The 20,071-nt window shown below is 35.5% G+C and overlaps 2 protein-coding genes and 1 long non-coding RNA gene across 6 annotated transcripts in view; 2 read left to right on the forward strand and 1 right to left on the reverse strand.

The window, feature by feature from the left end:
* The first annotated feature begins 530 nt into the window (after positions 1 to 530).
* Positions 531 to 3,492, forward strand: LOC692906 (signal peptidase complex subunit 2). Its single transcript, NM_001046749.1, is given in 5 exon segments — positions 531 to 666; positions 979 to 1,044; positions 1,375 to 1,508; positions 1,936 to 2,088; positions 3,244 to 3,492. Coding segments are annotated over 5 exon segments (555 nt in total). The 5' UTR covers positions 531 to 648; the 3' UTR covers positions 3,428 to 3,492.
* Positions 3,493 to 3,503: 11 nt separating this feature from the next.
* Positions 3,504 to 20,071, forward strand: part of Gpd (glycerol-3-phosphate dehydrogenase) — a 29,320-nt gene continuing 12,752 nt past the window's right edge. For 2 of the 4 annotated variants that reach the window (XM_012694431.3, XM_012694432.4), the window contains exons 1-5: positions 3,504 to 5,258; positions 16,470 to 16,565; positions 17,736 to 17,904; positions 18,512 to 18,734; positions 19,516 to 19,679. In XM_012694431.3, the coding sequence (XP_012549885.1) occupies positions 16,473 to 16,565; positions 17,736 to 17,904; positions 18,512 to 18,734; positions 19,516 to 19,679 (649 nt within the window). In that variant the 5' untranslated portion in view covers positions 3,504 to 5,258; positions 16,470 to 16,472. 4 annotated transcript variants of the gene reach the window in all.
* LOC134198817 (uncharacterized) lies at positions 10,203 to 14,183 on the reverse strand. Its single transcript, XR_009973033.1, has 2 exons — positions 13,896 to 14,183; positions 10,203 to 10,421 (listed from the first exon to the last, which is right to left on the reverse strand). It is a non-coding gene; the product is annotated as an uncharacterized LOC134198817 (long non-coding RNA).

Here is a 20,071-nt window from a genome sequence, read left to right on the forward strand (position 1 = left end):
TCTATGTACTTGTAAACTTTTAGGAATACTAAACCTTTTCACTATATTATTACTTACTCTTTGATCTGAAAAAAAAAACTGCATATTGAAAAATCACGTTTCCGCCAAATAATCCAAATTGAAATTGGTGATGATTTATGTTAGTAATTTGCAATAACGGTGATTTATTAATTTTATAAACCGTTGAGTATGTTGTGCATAAATGCGAAATAATTAAATCAAATCGCTGGATGTGGCTTTTTGGGTTGTTCTAATACGCCCACTGAACCCCTTAGTAAATTCTCAACGTTTTATTTAATCACGTCCAAGACCTGCAGTATTGTCTATCTCTCCTATTTTAATTCTAAATCACTTACGGACAAAATACGTGACTTGGGTATTTGTATTTAAAAATATATTGTATGAATAACGTTCCCTTTGCGGTTTCAATGAAGAATCAAACAAAATGGTCTATGCTACTAAGCATTTAACATAGATAATACTCTCAAATATATTAAGTGTATAATCTATGGATAATACACTCTTAGCTGCCAAGTATCTGTCAAAAGTATCGAAAATTAAAATTAAGTTTGTCCTGGAAAAATTAACTGAAATCTGAACTTAAAATTTATAAAACAACGCTAAATAAGTTATTTTAATATATACAACATGTCTGAAACGGCGGAGGTATTTTAACGTTTACTTTAAAGATCTCGGCACCTTTAGTTTTCTTGCCAACTGTGCGTGGTGTTAGGACACGTCACTTTAAAATCTATTTACTTTTAATTTTATTCTACTTATTTTACTAGAAAATGACTGGCTTTAAAGTTACTAAAATCTTATTACTCTACTGATGTACTGATACTACTATGTACTGTTATGATACCCATATTCATGGTTTACCCCTTCGAGAAGGGGTAGTTTGGAACACCCGTGTCAAAAAAGTAAGATTTAAGACGACTATAACTTGGAAATTTATAGAAAAAACTATAATTTCAGGCTGCAAAGATCAACAAATGGGATGGTGCTGCAGCAAAAAATGCTGTTGATGATGCTATTAGAGAGGTAATACATAGTTTTGCTTATTAAAATTTTGTCCATTGAACATTTAGTAACATAATGTTCATGGCTGACGCACAAACCGTGCAGGCCAAGAAATGGGAGAGAAAAAAAAACATAATGTTCATTTGAATATAAAACTAAGCATTGTAACAATATTTTTTTTATTGCTTATGGGTGGCGAGCTCACATCCCACCTGGTGTTAAGTGGTTACCGGAGCCCATAGACATCTACAACGTTAATGCGCCACCCACCTTGAGATATAAGTTCTAAGGTCTCAGTATAGTTTGTGTTTGTGCGTAGGAATTAATTAAGTCTATAAAAAAATTTTTTAGGTAATGACTGGAGACTTAAAATGCAAGGAAAGCTTTGCTCTAATTGACGGTAGACTGTTCCTCTGTGCTCTGGCTGTTGGTGTGGCCCTTTACGCACTGCTATGGGATTATCTTTATCCATTCCCTCAATCAAGGTAAAAAACCACTAATGTATTTGACTGTTATTGTATAGTTGAATTTTAATTTTATTTCTTTTGAAATGCCAACGGTTACTCATAGAATTTGTCTATACTAAATTGTACTCAACTTTGAACTCATTAGTAACTTATAAGAGTTATGAGAATTTTATGTCTTAAAAACCGGAACATTAATCAGAAGAAGGTGCTATGCTCCATTTATACACCGTATTAGTATAAGTGCCTCATTGCCTTCCCTAAGTCTGGTGTGAAGGTCTAGATAATCAATACTACTCTCAATAGTTAAAACATCTACTTCATATTGCAACAACAGCTGCATTCACATTGTACTCTTTTAGTTCTGCTAACTGTATCGGTCCAGAGTAGAGTCTGTAGAGAGTGAAGATCTAAATAAGTTGATAAAAAAAATTACCACTATTTACAGACTGGTTCTAATCATCTGTGTGTCATCATATTTCATACTGATGGGTATTTTGACCCTCTACACTACATTCAAAGAGAAGGGCATCTTTGTGGTAGCCAAGGAGAAGGTTGGAAATAACACCAGGGTCTGGGAAGCCAGTTCTTATGTAAAGAAGTAAGTCTACTTCCTACTACTTGAGTATATCCTATATTGTAATAAAATCATTGGATTTTACAGGTGACTTAAATTTAAAATGAAGCACAGTGGTGGTTTCACTGGTGGTAGGACCTCTTGTAAGTCTGTACGGGTAGGTAGCACCACCCCGCCTATTTCTGCCGTGAAGCAGTAATGCTTTTCGGTTTGAAGGATGGGGTAGTCATTGTAACTATACTGAGGCCTTAGAACTTATATCTCAAGTTGGGTGGCGCATTTAAATTGTAGATGTCTATGGGCTCCAGTAACCACTTAACACCAGGTGGGCTGTGAGCTCGTCACCCATCTAAGCAATAAAAAATAAATTAAAAAAAAAACAGTACATTTATGACCAGCAAGTAATGGCCTACATTTGTTACGTACAGTAGCAAGTGTGATCTTGTAATTATACCTTGAATTGATACAAAATTGTATGAAATCAACCTTGCAATATGTTTAAATTAACAAAGATGTAAGAAACAATGGGGACTTCTACCTCATATTTAAAGGACTAGAATTAAAGTTATTGCAATAACAATTTTCAGCTTACACCGAACACCAAGTTGTTGAATCTACCCAGATCTCTTAATAATATTAAATAAATTAGATGTCTGCCTTTGTCTGTGTTTTTATGCAATTTTTTCCAGGCTAAGCTGGAATGGCCACTTAGGCTACCAGAGGGTAGGTAGGAAAAATTTTTTTAGGCAGACAAGCATACGGCTCACCTGATGGTGAGTGGTTATCGTCGCCCATGGCTAACATTAGCTGAAATTTAAAAGAAAGCTTAGGCTACAAGTTTGAACTTGCCTGCAGCAAGCTAGTGTAGCTCTGATTATAAGATACCCACTATATCTGTACAAACATGTATAAACAATACTAATATTAGTTTGAGATAGAATTGTGTTGTAGCAGAATTGTTACTTGTGAAAAATCTATGAAAGTTATATTTAGGCCTTTAATTTTATCAGATGGTTGGCTTAGAGGATTTGCTTACATAAAAGAGTAAATTAGAGAGTAGGTGCATGCACAAATTCTAATAAAATTAATTAATAATAATTGTCTAATGTAACTGCTGCGATTATCAAAGTTGTATCCAAATTTTACTTGTACTTTAATGTAATTATTTTAATTTTGTAGACACGACGATAAATACAATCTCGTAATTGTTATGCGAGACACGAATGGCAACACTCGTGAGGCATCCGTGACCAAGTCGTTTGCCAACTTCATCGACGTGAACGGCACTGTAGTTCAAAACATTGTATCTAATGAGATCACCAAGCTGTACCACAGCCTCTCATCTGAGAAGAAGGAAAAGTAATTAATTCTCTCTATATGTAATTTAAGCAGGTCTGACATTTATGTGTAATAAAACTTTGATCTAAATATATTTTTTTATTTATTAAAAAACTTTCGGTAGTTTAGTTATAAGCATAATTTCGGCTTACGGCTTAAAATTCGAGACGCGGCGTCAAGCAGTCACTTATAAAAACAAAAAAAATACATTGATACTAAAATACGTCGCCACTAACTATTCGACTTACAGAAGATAATAAACAACAGTGCAAGTAAAATTGGCCATAGAATTATTAAACTAAATTCGATAACAAGGAAATTCGAGATGTTTGTTAAACAAAACGGAACGAGAAAATAACCTAGAAGAAGAGCTTAATCGTGATCATATGCGGTGGAAGCTTTTTAAATGGTAAAAAGAAGCACAAGGACAAAAAACAAATGGTTTATTTGTGAAGATTACGTACACAATATGTTTGAGTTCATTTTCATTATTTCTAAAGAGCAACCCTCTAGATCGGTGCTTCCCAAACTTTTTTGTGCCATGCCCCACTGTAACATTTCTAAAATGTTTATGCCCCCCATTACATAATTTTTAACATTAAAAAATGGATTTGTTCAATTAAGAAACATAAATTATAGGTTTTAGAAAGAAACCACTATGAAATTGTTATTAGAACACAGTAAGTAATATTTCAAAACATATAATAAAAAGCTGAAAATAAAATTCAAAATAATTTTAATACAGATTTTCTGTATTAATTTTGTGCGAGTGCTCCCTCAATTATCAAATTGCCCCCTTGTGGGACGTGGGCCCCACCTTTAGGAAACACCGCGCTAAATGGATTTCTAAACCTTAATATCAACATTAAAGGGTCAAGGTATATAGTTGATAAACAGGAAAAAATATGCCTGCTGTCTGTATGTCTGCATAAATCTAGATACAAATACTTTGTAGCATGTTTAGGTAACAGCGTGTTGCGGGTGTTACGATTTGAAAGGTGGGATAGATACAATTCAATTAGACTTGACCAAGGTGGATAGCAGTTATCATGCAAATGTCCATGGGCTTCAGTGTTTGCTTAAGATCCGGTGCGCCACAAGCTCGTGGACAATCTCTGCATTAAAGAATAGGTAACAGAAATTTCAACGGGTGCTTACAATAAAATAGAGTTATAACTATATCAATAGATGGCGCAACTACAAACCCAAGAAAATGGTTCTATCGTTGATCAGCAGGTGGCACTCTAGCAAAAGATTTCAGAAAAATTTAATAGACGTGTAGTGGAGTAAAAATTCATTCTATCAAATTTAGCACGGAAAGCAATGTTTGTTTCTTATTAGAATATTTAATAAATAAATAAACCATAAAACATTAGTAGAATGACTTCGATGGATTTCATGAGTTTCTCAATAAAAGATTTAAATGCGAGCTCGAAATTTTACAATGTTCTTTTTCCACGCGCACGTTTTAGGATGTGCGCTTTCGCCTGAAGTTAGTGTTGTTCAATGTCAACAGTACAATATGAGTCAAAATCGAACGTCCAAATCTAGTCCAGTCGGCAGAGTGATCGTTGCCGTTTAGGTAACCCGCGCATGTAGCGTCCCCGATGCTACGCCACCTTTAGTTCGAATAATGTGGAGACTCTTACAATTTTAACACTTCAATGTGACCTCTAACGTAACCTGAATGGAATAGTGATGTGAATTAGTACAACTGTAGTGCGGTAAAAATACGCAAAGTTTTTCAAGTCGTTCCCCTTGCGTAGATTTTTGTATTATTCATAAAACTATTATTGAGGATACCCATGCCCATGTAAATCTAATAATTTTTCCTGTACGGTATATTACAAATAAAGGTACGTGTTGTTAATTATTGAACACTCACTCAAATTTCACATACCTTATTAGTACCTATCTACTGTGTCACTATTTGAACACATGGATTTTGTATTATAAAATCCCTTAATTTTTTAATTTAGGTAACTACTAAAATCTTGGAAATTACGCAATTTTGTATGCTGTGATGTGAGGGACGCGATTAATTTCATCACAAAACTAGATTACTTAATAAATTTTAAAATTAGGAACCCCCCATAAATACAATAGCTTTTCGGTAATGAATACAAATGACCTTTTTTTCCTGATGATTCATAAATGTAGTGCGTCGGCACTGCAGGCGTATATTGTATAATGTTATTACTGTTGTGACATAATACCAAAGACTCCGTTAATTGCGAGGAAATGGCTATAAATTAAATTATTCGTTCATGATGTACATACACATTACTCGTATACGTTAAAGATATTTAATTAGTGTATCATATATATACTTAATATAAAATAGTATTAACGTGTTTCAACATAAATTTATATACCTACCTATTGTGTTTGTCAATTACATTTACTTCATCCTAATAACAGTACAAGCGCTGTATTTGGAATGTACTAAAACAAGATCTAGCTTTTTAATTTTCTATACGAATTGTGATTTATAATTAATTCTTTCCAATAATTGAGTATTTGTTTCTATTCAAATTAAGAGTGATCGCAGCTCGATAGGGCCCAGAATCGTCAGCTGAGTTCACGGACCGCGCATCGCGACAATTTCACAAGCTGTCGCTATTTTAGTTCTGGCTACAATACTAATCTGTGGCATGCTGCTCAGACAGAATATTCGTACATAAACACATCGTGCTCACCGTTTACTCGAGCTTGAATTGTCTCATAACGATACCTACGTACCCGATTTAACGCCGAGATTTTGACGCTATTTATAGGATTCAATCATGCTCACATTTAGTGCTACTTACTAAATTACCACTAACGGTGTGTTTAGTTTAGATGAATGTTGATTTGTACTGTAATTTTATTAGTACGTTATATTATATTAATGCTCACATTTATATGTCCATTGTAAAGTCTTGGCAAACAATTGCTCGTCACTTGGACCCTCGGGATCTTTTGTTTCCCTCTTATCCTCGGATGAACTATACTCATCTCCAAACAAACGCCGCCGGCGTGCATCCTGCAATTGGAGATAACCACATACAAACATCTTGGTCTGTGTGATTCGTAGTTTTCATCTCTTTCATGCAAGACAGGCCGGGCAAGACGTGGCCTCATCAGCAAGGTTTATCTTGTGTACTATGGAATAATACCGTTTCATTATCTTCTGATCTACACAAAAAGAATAAAGGATCGAAGCATAATTTCATTTAAAATAATACATTAAATATAAATGTAAATAAAAACGATAGGCGCTAATGCGATAGTGATGCATACAGTATTTTATCGCTCTTAAAGATATAGCCATTTTGGGAACTCCCGTCTGAGTATAGGTGGAATAACCCACTAGACTATCATCGACTATGTAGGAAAAAAACCTGAAAATTAGCCCCTAGGCGCCGCAGTGTACTACCAAGACTGCGCTAAACATTTTTCTTCAATATTAACAGATGTGATATACTCGTAATGACATTTAACAGTATTTTTTTTTACTCTTGCTTAGGTGGGTGGACGAGCTCATAACCCATCTGGTGTTAAGTGGATACCCGAGCCATTCACATTAACAACGTAAATGCCGCGACCCACCTTGAGACATTAGTTCTAAGTCTAGTTTTTTTATAGTACAACGGCTGCCCTACTCTTCAACGAAACTGTTTCAGAAATAGGCAGGACCGTGGTGTCTACTTTTCTGTTTTCACAAGACGCCCTATCACCACTAATTACGAAAATCATAATAAATAGTTCGTTAACATAATATTCGTGAGCTTTAAGTACGTATTTCACTAGAAAAATCGGTACCCATCCGTGGGAATCGAACTCGGACACAGTCGCATCACTTGATACGAATGCATCGGGCGTCTTATCCTTTAGGCCACGAGGATTTAGAATATTGACATTAGAATTGTGACCTTGTACGGAACCTAACAAAGATTAGTTTTGTTTTTCCTTCCCTATGAATACATACACTTCATATACGCAGATTATCATCATTATTCCATTTGCTGACAGCGTCCATAATATGTAGTAGTTTAAAAGTTACGTCTGCAGTAAATCGGCGAACAGACGTAATTACTACCATTAATAGATAATACTCCTCGTAGTAAATCTACATTGTATCAATGTATGTATACGTGATATGTAATTATAATTTTATCAACACATGGAGTAAGGCCTTGAGCTGTTATCAAACCTCTCTACCAGACAGACGCTCGCACGCGATAATCGATTTAGTAATCAAGTCTAGCATTAAGTGAAAAATAATCTATAATTACTGTGCAAATCAGCTTTATGGAAATCTTGTTGCTACATGGAGTTTTCAAGGACTTTTGCGAGAGTTTGTTGTTTAATTTGGTTTGACGACAGGAACTCATAATTGACATAGACAAACATTAATGTAATTCATTTTTCAAACGTCAGTATTCAAGGTTCATACAAGATTAGTATTGAATGCGACCTTCAACATAGTTATTAGTAACATAATTTTACAAAACAAAACAAAAGAAACAATACAAAAATAGTATAATACACAATAAATAAATACGCGGGCCTATCAAATAAATTTATTTAAAGTGTAACAGAAACAGGTTTTGTATTTTAAAAACCATCACATGGTAACGCAATGTTTGAATAAAAGGAAGTTATAAACGTTTTAATTTTATGCAAGACATACTACGTAATGATATTATTATGTTTGAAGTCGTCGTGGTCTAAAGGCCGTCCAGTGCATACGTGTTGAGCGATGCACCGGTTTTCGAATCTCAGGCGGGTACCAATTTTTTAAAGAAATACGTACTCACCAAATGTTCTCGATTGACTTCCATGGTGAAGGAATAACATCGTGTAATAAAAATCAAACCCGCAAAATTATAATTTGCGTAATTACTGGTGGTAGGACCTCTTGTGAGTCCGCGCGGGTATGTACCACTACCCTGCCTATTTCTGCCGTGAAGCAGTAATGCGTTTCGGTTTGAAGGGTGGGGCAGCCGTTGTAACTATACTTGAGACCTTAGAGCTTATATCTCAAGGTGGGTGGCGTGTTTACTATGAGCTATGAGCTATGAGCTGGTCCACCCATCTAAGCAATAAAAAAAATGTATATTGACTTAAAAGTTCACACCCGCCTTACAGAGTGTCGTACTAATATAATAACAGGTTCTCAGGAAGAGAGCTGTAAATATCTACTAAAAAAATAAACACTTGTATCTGAACTTTATTAGCCGATTTATGTATTAATTTTGTTGATCACTAAAGGTTTTAATAATAATACTATTTTAATCATTTACTCAACCATTACTGGTTTATTGAAAGACTTAATCGATGTAAAGGCATCAATAAATCTGTATGGGAATAGTCTCGATTTTGTACAACATAAAACCTTTCAATAACTACTGAAAGGAAATATTAAAGTATCCTCTCGTATAACATCTAATAAATACTCAATAAAAACAAATTTATCGAGCACATTTAAGAAATAAAAAACTAAATGAATAAAATGAACGAAATAAATTAAAAGAAATATTTTCTCTGAGAAATACATCATCGCGCGCCAATCTTAAAATGTAAATATAAATTGTTGGTTTTAATATAAAAATAAAAATGGAATTGTTTAATATATTATATTTAGGTATGATCTATTACGTGACCAACGTAAATTACAAAATTTATAATTCGCTCATCGATGTGTTTTTATTACGGAATGATAATCTCGTTGTGATCAAGGGCGGATCCAGCTTTGGCGCCAGGAGGGGGTCACATAGTCAAATTTGGATCCGTTCGTTCCCAAACGTTTTCCATTATACAAAGTTATTATACTATATTAAAATAATTAAATATTGAAGGTATGTAGTTACATAAAATCTGTATGGTGACAAAATATATAAATAAAATCATTATATTCAATTAGTGGTCAACCTAAGTCCTGGAACCAGCTCAGGGGGTGGTCATGACCCCCATGACCCCCCCCCCTGGATCCGCCATTGGTTGTGATCATTCTATAAGAGATAGCCAATTAAAATTCATCAGACACAAATTCTTCCCTTGAATTCACAACAAATCTTGAGTAGGTATATAGGATTATATTTAATCATGGAAATATAATAGACAGATCACAGTGTCTTGCAGATTCTAACAGGACATGTAGCTTTAAGCAAAGGTTATTCATTCCGATCTATATATAATATGTAGTTGTGTTTGCTACCTTTTTGCGGTCAGACAAAATATGTATAATAAAAAATAAAAAAATAAAGCCGATCGAGCCACCTAGGTTTATAATATAACCTTTGTAATAATGAACGGGTTAATGCGTTTCATTTTTAATTATAGAATTAGGTGTCCTCTACAGGTTTTTGTTGAAAGTGGTACAAACTTTCGTGCATAAACATTTTGACCATAATTATTCCAGCCATCTTAAATAGCATGGCATATTTTTATGTAGGTTCCATTCTATTTTTATAACTGCTCCGTGATTCATGGTATTCAATTGTTCTTATCTCGAATGTGTTTCTGTGTACCAATTAAATAAAAGAAAATCCGTGCGCAGTTGGGCCTCGTGAAATGTTAAATTGTTTTATTAAAAAACTAGCTGATTTGGCAGACTTCGTAGTGACTCAATCGATAAATAAAAAACCTAAGCTTTTGTATACAATAAACTTATAAAACAAACAAAAGGAGTCTGTCCGACGGTGGACACATCAAAGGAAAAACATAATTGATATTTTTATTTAATTCCGAGCATTTTCATATTTATCTACCTTTTCAACCTTCTCTGGACTTCCACAAATAATTTAAGACCAAAATTAGCCAAATCGGTTCAGCCGTTCTCGAGTTTTAGCGAGACTAACGAACAGCAATTCATTTTTATTTATATAGATAGATGTACATAATATATGAAATATGAAAAACAATTGTTCCATGCTGTACCAAAGCATGTATTGGATTCTTGAATATTGAAATTTAAAAAGCGTACATTTCTCAGCGTTTTTTGGCCTTGGCAACGCGTTAGCGTGGTTTTATGACTGAAATTATAAAATAAAGAGTTATAAAATTGTAGATATCAGCAGGCGGCATGCTTTGACTTTTTATTTAAATTGTCGGACGCACGAATCAATAAGATTACTGATGAATTAAAATAGAAATATTCTACATATAATATCCTTAAAAATTATAGAAACTTATTGAAGGGTTATTCGACCATATTTTTATCGATACGATCATTTTATGTCCCGGAGCTCTACGACATGTCCTACATTTAACGAGATTACATAAAAATCCGTAACAGCAGGCCGTGGCTTTCCCTTTGCCTCTAGTATTGCTGACCTTTAAGCCCAAAGTCAAGAGGTTTGGATGTGCTTTGCGCTATGTTCAAATACAATCAAAACTCGTAAATCTTTCGGAAGATCTCTTCTGGTGAACTCCTTACCACTATAATAATGGTTTTTTAATGTTCAGTTTAAGTTTTATAACTCGCTCTACGTTAACTGAGACATATTTTCGTATTGTGCTTCAATTAAAAGTAATCGGAAAACGTCTCCTGGGATTTCCAAATTAAGAGCGCTTTTATTGAAATCAAATCTCAAAATTTTGAATGGCTCTCAACAAACATTTTAATATTATTAGTAAGTACCTAGTTAGAATATTTATTCGGAAAACTAGTAGAATAATGTTAGAAAGGAAATGATCTGTCACTGATTTAATTAATGAAACAAACTTGCGAAATATGGTAGTGTTATTACAGTCCTAGGATTAGATTTTCCTACATCACGAACGTTCCATTACGTTATCTACACGATATCTCAATGTCTGTTTAGAGGACGAAAAATATTTGTTTCTCTCGATTATGAATTATTACATTTTGTGTCACTCATCATGTACGTAGTATTGTTTCTATTTTACATAGAAAAACAAAGTGAGTTATACCGATCGTGAAAATGAAAGAAAGTAGCGCTGATGATCGCCTATGAACTATACAGAGAATTAGGCGTTAAGCCTTGTTCGGACTAGGCGAGTATTTTAGTCGAGTACCGAGTAATTTAGTGGCTAAACTACTCGCTACTGCACAGAAATCGTTCGCATTACGGTCCAGTAGAGTACACAACAAAGAGTATGTAACACTACGTTTAGTACACAAGTGAGTGGTGTTTTGCAAGATGAACAGGCTACAACGCAATAGAGTGAATAAACTGATTAAGCTAATCGTAATGGCTATTTTAAGAAAAATAAGTTATGGGTACGAAAATGGATCGATAGAAGAGACAAAATAGAAGCTACTAAATGTCTTCTGAAGGAATTAGCGTTGGAAGAGATCCCAAAGAATACTTCGATAGTTTAAGAATGTCCGAAAGTTGTGTGAATTTTCTGTTAACGAAAATACACTCTCAAATTCAGCGCAAAGATACCCATTTGAGAAGTGCCACTAATGAACTCGACTTAATGATGGGATAGTGTTTTGTGTTAAACTTTTGCGTTTAGCTACATTTGACGATTTTACTGCGATTTCTAGTTTTAACAAGCGAAGACCGGGTGACTGAATCGTCCGTCGAGTCTATGTTCTCGCATGTAGGTGCACTCGCGAAGCAGCTGTTTTCCAGCTGTTAAGAATTGTTTAGGGGCGTTCGGGCAGTTTTAGCAAACCCTCTCCACAATACCATCGAGCAATTTTAACATCCTAAAAAAACATTTATACAATTATGTAAGATCCACGCAGACATCATGGCTAGTTATATATGTTGAGTTCCTAAATTGACAAGATGTTTACGATCATTAAATAAATGATTAATGTTTTCCGTGCGTACTTATTTATAATTTTTAAATAAAAAGATCCTATTAAATTTGGCTATAATGCGGACAATGGAGGTGAGCGTCTATTTTCTCACTTTCATTCTTGCTAAATTGTAACTTTTATCTCTAGCCGTAACGAATTTGTCGCGAGTTAAAATTTACTCTAAACGCGTCTAAAGAAGTTTGACTTCAATAACATAATTTAATTACTCTTGAATCTTTACAAAGTAAAAGGTTGTGTAATCAAACTCTTAGCCAATTAAAATAAAATATATTTAGTTATTTCATTCTTAAACGTTGTTAAGTAAAGTTATGAATACAAAATAAAAAGGAGCAATACAACGCAAATTTCATTAATTTTATTAAACTTAGATTTTTACGCTTTGAGATTGTCTTCTAAAAATGAAAATACCTGTTCGTCGGAAAGTTTTTGACAACCCTACGTATCGACGTCAGCTTTTTTATCTCTTTATCTCGTCTAAATTAAAATTTTAAACCGGTAGATATTTGTTTGCATTTTTTCTTAATCAAGGTTGAGTTTACCTTACCGGTTTCTAGAGACTGAAGGGACTTGTGAGCTTCTGTCCACTTAATAAAAATATTGCATTCATGACGGATTATACTATTCTTTCCATACTGTTAAATACATGATTATTGGGCTACTTAGGGCAGTATAAAATATTTAATGTTTATATTTAATAAACTTTGTTTAATCAAGCCTTTCTTGAGATCTAAAGCGATAAAATCGTAAAATGATGTGGGTAATATGTGATAGGTATGTAATCTTGTTTATTTATATCTCTGAGAGATAACGATCAGATGAGTTAGAGTCTAATGCGCATTCAATTTATATATAGTAACGTGTTTTGATTAAGGATGGTCAAGATTCTAAGAAAGAGCATTTGATCTTTGTTATCTTATTCCCGTTGAGAGGGTTCTTAGCTTATCTTTCTAACCTTCCTAACTTCCTTCTAACCTTCTAATCCAACCATCATTTAACACATTTTACAGGTGAAACATCGCAAAAACTTTATATATAGAAGTAAGTATAATAATACAATAGTATAAAAATCACACGTTAGTAACCTTAGTAGTATAAAGCATCGCGTTTTTAATTCCAGTAGGTAGGTATATTTTTAACATAGCTCAGATACCGCAATAACAAATTAAAACACAAAATAAATATTTCAGTTGTAGTTTGTGCTTTATTGATAGAATGCATGGAATACGTCACCGTGCTCTATTAAGTATGGCAATATTATTAAAATGTATTGTTTAAAAGTTAAGTGAATTTGAAAGAAAACGAATATTTTTGAATCTTGAATTTGAATAATTTTCTGTAAATAGTTGCCATGGTTATGTCTCTCAAATATTATATTAACTATGGTCATGTCAAAAGAATCATTAGTGACGTCCGATTAGTCACGTAGCTTACAAAAATTAGGCATACACTAGACGCATTACAAATATCGCGATCCACATTCGGTGTCAGGATTCTTTGATCTCGCCAAGTCTAACAGATTTTTGGTCATGCTAAAACGAACAAGCGTATACGAATAACAACAGATCGACAAAAAATCTAAAAAAATAATACGTTCATGCACAAACACATAGCAGCTCTATTGTTAGGTATACATATTTAGATTGCTGGTTCGCAAAGTATGAAGTTCTAATATTTTCGAATAACTTATCAATTTAAATCTATAGCTTACCATTCGTGGTTAGTTTAAGGTTAGCATTCATTTCGACTTTGGGAATAATTTCGGGAATTTGTTTATCGGGGTTTTGTCGAGTATTTGTTTAGAGAAATGGACTGTATTTTATTTTAGGTCGTTGGCTAGCTTCAATTAAACTTGATTTAGAAAGAAAGCCTTTTATTTCTCTTCGTACACAATGCTAAGTACCACCAGACAATTTTGTACAACTGCAACGACTAGTGTTGCCACATGGTAATGTATTGCCACATTAGAAACATTTATAATCAAAAGTTTAGTTTATGATTGCCCTAAAAAGTTTTCACTCATCGTGTAGTCTTAGCGTTACTAGCAACGTAAACCTTTTCATTGAAAGACAAACGCGTGATGACTTCGTGATAATTTAGATACCGTGAATGACGAATACAGCCACGTTACATCACGGCGGTTCACGGTGACTTCAAATAATATTTATTACGATAAGGAACGTAGTAGGTAGATACAGTACCAATAGTACGTAAGGTATCGATAGATAACGCGAGTGCGATTTGTCTAAAATATGAATGACTCAGTACTAAATGAATTTAATTCATCATTGTTTTCTGGTAGATTTAATCAATGAATATAATCTGTTTAAAAAAAATAAGAAGCTATATGTAGCAATACAATATATTTAGGAATGAAGTCGTCGTGGCCTAAAAGATAAGACGTCCGGTGATTTCGTGTTAAAGCGATGCACCGGTGTTCGAATCCCGCAGGCGGGTACCAATTTTTCTAATGAAATACGTACTCAACAAATATTCACGATTGACTTCCACGGTGAAGGAATAACATCGTGTAATAAAAGTGAAACCCGCTAAATTATAATTTGCGTAATTACTGGTGGTAGGACCTGTTGTGAGTCCGCGCAGGTAGGAACCACCACCTATTTCTGCCGTGAACCAGTAATGCGTTTCGGTTTGAAGGGTGGGGCAGCCGTTGTAACTATACTGAGACCTTACAACTTATATCTCAAGGTGGGTTGCGCATTTACGTTGTAGATGTCTATGGGCTCCAGTAACCACTTAACACCAGGTGGGCTGTGAGCTCGTCCACCCATCTAAGCAATAAAAAAAAAACCTATTCTTTGCTTTACCTAGACACAAGCCCTAGATACAGTCAGTCTATTTTAGAGTAATTGAAGTCAATTCTAACAGCTCGTTTGCAGTGTCTAGAATCACTTAAGAACATCAATTTGTAAGGTACAATGTACAATGTACCTATAAACTGCTGTTGAAGGTCGCTATTAATATTTATTATACAGGTTTTCCAACAATATTTTTAACATTGAGATTCATACTCGCTATCTAAATAATTACATATTTGAATTCAGTCGAATCGTTTTATTTAACTGTCGGTACTCAATTTCGTTTTCTTATAATAATATTAGAAAGAGTACCTACGCACCGTAAGAACTAGAATTTGTATATTTATGAGTGTTGTACTAATGAACAAGATTCACACACACTCGCACATCTGTTTTGAAAAATATCGGTCTAGAAACAGTCAACCATTTTTAAAAAACATTTTGATGATAACTCTGACGCGCATCAGGCTGCTAAACAAAAAAATAAGACTGAAATACAGAGTAGAAAATGGTACAAAACTGTTTTGTTTTAGCTTATTTATGCATCACAACACAATAATTTGTATAGATAGGAAAAAAAAAACAAGGTCGTATTTAACTTAGCTCATTGGCTAGCTAGCTTTGGTTTGAGAAACTCACCAGTCTGTTGTTAGTTTTTTTTAAACAAAGTTTTTTAGTGTCATAGACGCACACGTAGGTTCACGACCAGAATTCCTCTGAGCACTCCCTGATACAGACCAGTGTACTGTACTCCATAAACATAGTAAGTTCCAAGCTATCAGTGAGATCCGCACTCCTCTGTAACTCTTAACTGTGCCTCTGGTATTGTTACAGCCAAAAGCGACACTGAATCGTCTGACTTTTAAGGCATTACAAAATATACATAATTCAAAGAATTAATTAGGTTTTTTTTGCGTAGACAGGTGATCCGTCTTACGGCCCATCTGGTATTGAGTGGTTACTTGAATGGTTACTTGCCCACCTTGAAACTGGATGTCAATATCTCATTTGCATAGTATAATAATTACAACAAATAATGATTTCGCGGGTTTGATTGTTATTACACGATGTTAATCCTTCATCGTGAAAGTCATTCAAGAGCATGAGTCAAGTACGTGTTTGATTAGAATAATTGGTAGGTACTTACCTGTCTGGTGAATATAGACACCGGCACTATTGCATAGAAGAACAGACGACGATAACGTTTTAATTTTCAAGGTCACCTTACTCGTTAATTATTCCGTAATGCCATTAATTTTGTATCGTTTTAATAAATTAGCGAGTATCTCCAAATTGTAATCACGTTGCGATGTGTCTACCAGATCATCGATAATAAGATTTTCATTTCGGGGCCAATTCTATTACGCTGCAGGCAATATTAAAATACAACGAATAACTATTTTCTTTCTATAAGAAATCTTATTTTGGCTCTTCTTGTTCAAAATTACTTAATTACAAATTTGCAGAAAATGTCTAGAAGAAGAATTATTGCAAGTGGAGTAGCTGGCGTTGCGGGTGCAGCCTTAGCCGTGTGGGCCTTCTCCGCCGATGACTCTCCGGTTGTGAGTACAAAAGACTAATTAGAGATTTTTTGTAATGTGTTAAGCATAGTAATTTGAATTTTTTATTAAAAGCGCCATTTATTTGCCAATAGACACACTGAAAAGTGAAAATAATACTTGATATGTAGGTACGTTTATAATAGACATAATTTTTCCCTTCCCGTTTCTGTAGCCCCTCTGGGATTTAAACAGGAGATAACATCAATCGTTGGCGCGACTGCCCTTGGGCCCCTTAGCGAGCGGCTAAAGCACTTTCAAGTTATTTTCTCTTGTTTTTATTTTGTAACATAAATTCGAAATATAAAACGTCATCGTCATATTTGGCCAAGCGTTAGACTTTATAACAAAAACAAAAAAGAAAAAAATCAAAGAGGTACTCAGATACCAGCAACACTCCTGGCATATCATTAGCAACTGTCATCCTCACATCGACAGCATCCTGTTAGGTGAGAATGAAGACTATGAAGATAAGAATTACGTGCTAAAACTAAACAAGAAATTGTGCTAAGCAATCGGTTTTGTAAGAAGAGATCCCGACGATCACCGGAAACTAAACTAAATTATTTACATTTTACGATCCAAAATTCGTATCTCCATCGGCCGGTTTTTGTTTCTATCTAGATTCGAGCGTAGGTTGTTGGGTGCCAAGTGGCTTTAGTTGTTTACCCCAAGATTACGTACCCTTACTCCAAGATACCTCGCTAGTCATGCTTACTGCGCCCAGTGGAAGCCCGGGGACTTCCAGCCCTCAAGACTTCAAGCTAGGAAAAAAGTCATAATTCGAACTTACATCAATTATAGCCAACACGAACAAACGAATTTCCTTTACAATTAAAACTATTTACATATATGGTTTATTCTGGCGGTTTTTATTTTTATTTCATTACTTTGAACGTTTCAACGCGACGAGTACTTTATGACTTTCATGGTCACCGACACGGTCACCGACGACCGTGAACTGAACATTTTTGTCTACTACACGTTAAAACTGATGAAAATACTAATTAGTCATCGTGACCTAAAGGATAAGACGTGCATTCGTATCTTGCGATGCACCAGTGTTCGAATCCCGCCGGCGGGTACCAATTTTTCTAATGAAATATATATGTGAGCTCGTCCACCCATCTACGCAACAGCAAAAAAAAAATGTTTTCTCGATCTTTTGCATAGAACTGGTACTCAGCAGCAACAGTGTCAGCAAAGACCGTACGCAAGAAGCGTCCTCTGCCAACCAGAACAGAACAAGTGGCCAATCTCCAAGCTGGGCACACGTACGATTTGCTCATCATTGGAGGCGGCGCCACGGGAGTTGGGTGTGCACTCGATGCAACAACTAGAGGTATTGACCTAAATGTACTCACTCGTACCGTATGTTCTCAGTGTGCTTATTGCGAGTTTTTTAACGTTCTCGAAAGCGTAAAAGTTAACCCAATTTTGTATGCAGTTGGAACAGCGCCCCTAGCGGCAAACGTAGGCAAACGATCCCATTCCATACAACTTTTACGCTATAATAAACTCGCACTAAGCCCGCAGATCAAAGGCCAACGTTTCTCCCCAAACGAAAAATAAATAAATAATACAATTTTAATGTTTTAATAACTGTTTACGACAAGCGAATCAAATAGTTTCTCACCTGCTATTCTATCCATTTATTAGTTTCATTCTTCATCCATGAACACGAACTTTGTAGATCATTTATTTATTTTTGCCTACCTGTGTGTCCTCGAATGGCTATTCTGGCTTCTGCCAGATGTCTAGGCGAGCTCACGGGGCTAAGAGACTTTGCTAACATCTGTCCTAGCCAGAGCTGAATCTACCACCGGATCGAAATTTGGACCCACTGAGAAAATCCGACAAGAAACTAAGAGGGTTTTGTATAGGGGTTATCTCTACATACTTATCGATCACAATGTGGCAACTGATTGACTCAAGAAATTTCATTTTAGGTCTCCGAACAGCCCTAGTAGAAGCAGACGATTTTGCTAGCGGTACATCCAGTAGAAGCACGAAGCTCATCCATGGCGGAGTCAGGTACCTACAAAAGGCCATCATGCAACTCGACTATGACCAGTACAAGATGGTTAAAGAGGCTCTGCACGAGCGCGCTAATATGCTGGAAGTCGCACCACACTTGACTAGGCCCCTGCCTATTCTTCTACCAGTATACAAGTAAGTTTTATTTTATATTTTATTAAGGACCAATTTCCTGAACTCGCAGTACTCAACCTACTTGCTAAATTATAATAATGTCACAAGTAGATGCTACGAAAACATTATGAACTGTATTGGATTTGAAATTAAGTTTGTTATGCCCCAAGGATGTGTGCAATGAATTCAACTCTTTCAACTCGGGGCTCAAACCGGAGGGTTGCTAACATTGCTAACACTGGCCCCAGCAAGGGCAGTGCTTCGCAAAATCTACCACCGGATCGGAAACGCGACCCACTGAAAAATCCGGCGAGAAACTCAGTGGTCTGTGTCTATGGGTTAATTCGCTCGTCGAGCCCTTCGTCGCAACCGACGGGTTCGACGAGGACGGTTACCGGTGCTCGTGGTACCTAAAGCACCCATACCCTCTATATACCTTACGTAGTTTGTTTTTTAACTAGTTTGGTGGTAGGACCTTTTGTAAGTCCGCGCGGGTGGGTACCACCACCCCGCCTATTTCTGCCGTGAAGCTTACTGGTGGTAGGATCTCTTGTGAGTCCGCGCGGGTAGGTACCACCACCCCGCTTATTTCTGCCGTGAAGCAGTAATGCGTTTCGGCTTGAAGGGTGGGGCAGCCGTTGTAACTATACTTGAGACCTTAGAACTTATATCTCAAGGTGGGTGGTGCGTTTACGTCGTAGATGTCTATGGGCTCCAGTAACAACTTAACACCAGGTGGGCTGTAAGCTCGTCCACCCATCTAAGCAATAAAAAAAAATACGATGTCGTTTTTACGTTTCAGATGGTGGCAAGTACCGTATTATTGGTTCGGTATTAAAATGTACGATTTCGTTGCCGGCGACAGAAACGTTAAGAATTCTTATTATTTATCGAAGAAGAATACTCTTGAGTTGTTTCCAATGTTGAAATCGGATAATCTATGCGGAGGAATTGTCTATTATGATGGTAAGAATTAATATAATAAATAAGTTAAAAAGGCTTTCATATTCAACCGCCCCAACTAGGTGTTCCTGTAATGAAGGAAACAGATGAAAGAAACCAGACAAGTCCCAAACTTCAAATGCGAAATATCTCATAAAAATACACTATGATTGGGAACAGCACCTGCACTTCGTACAATAAGCAGGGTCATTGACTCCTACACCAACGAGTCGATCAGAAATGTAAATTTATTCCAATCCGTTGATTCTCTTGGGTTCCAAATCTTTGATCCAATTGCTCATTAATGAAAGTCAAAATACGTGAACGAATTTGCGTTACCTGACCTTTGACCAATTTGCGGAGATTTGCCAAACAAATAATTTGCGGAGATAACTTTAAAATCATAGGCCATCATG

Source organism: Bombyx mori, chromosome 4, assembly GCF_030269925.1.
Source record: "Bombyx mori chromosome 4, ASM3026992v2".
Lineage (NCBI taxonomy): Eukaryota > Metazoa > Arthropoda > Insecta > Lepidoptera > Bombycidae > Bombyx > Bombyx mori.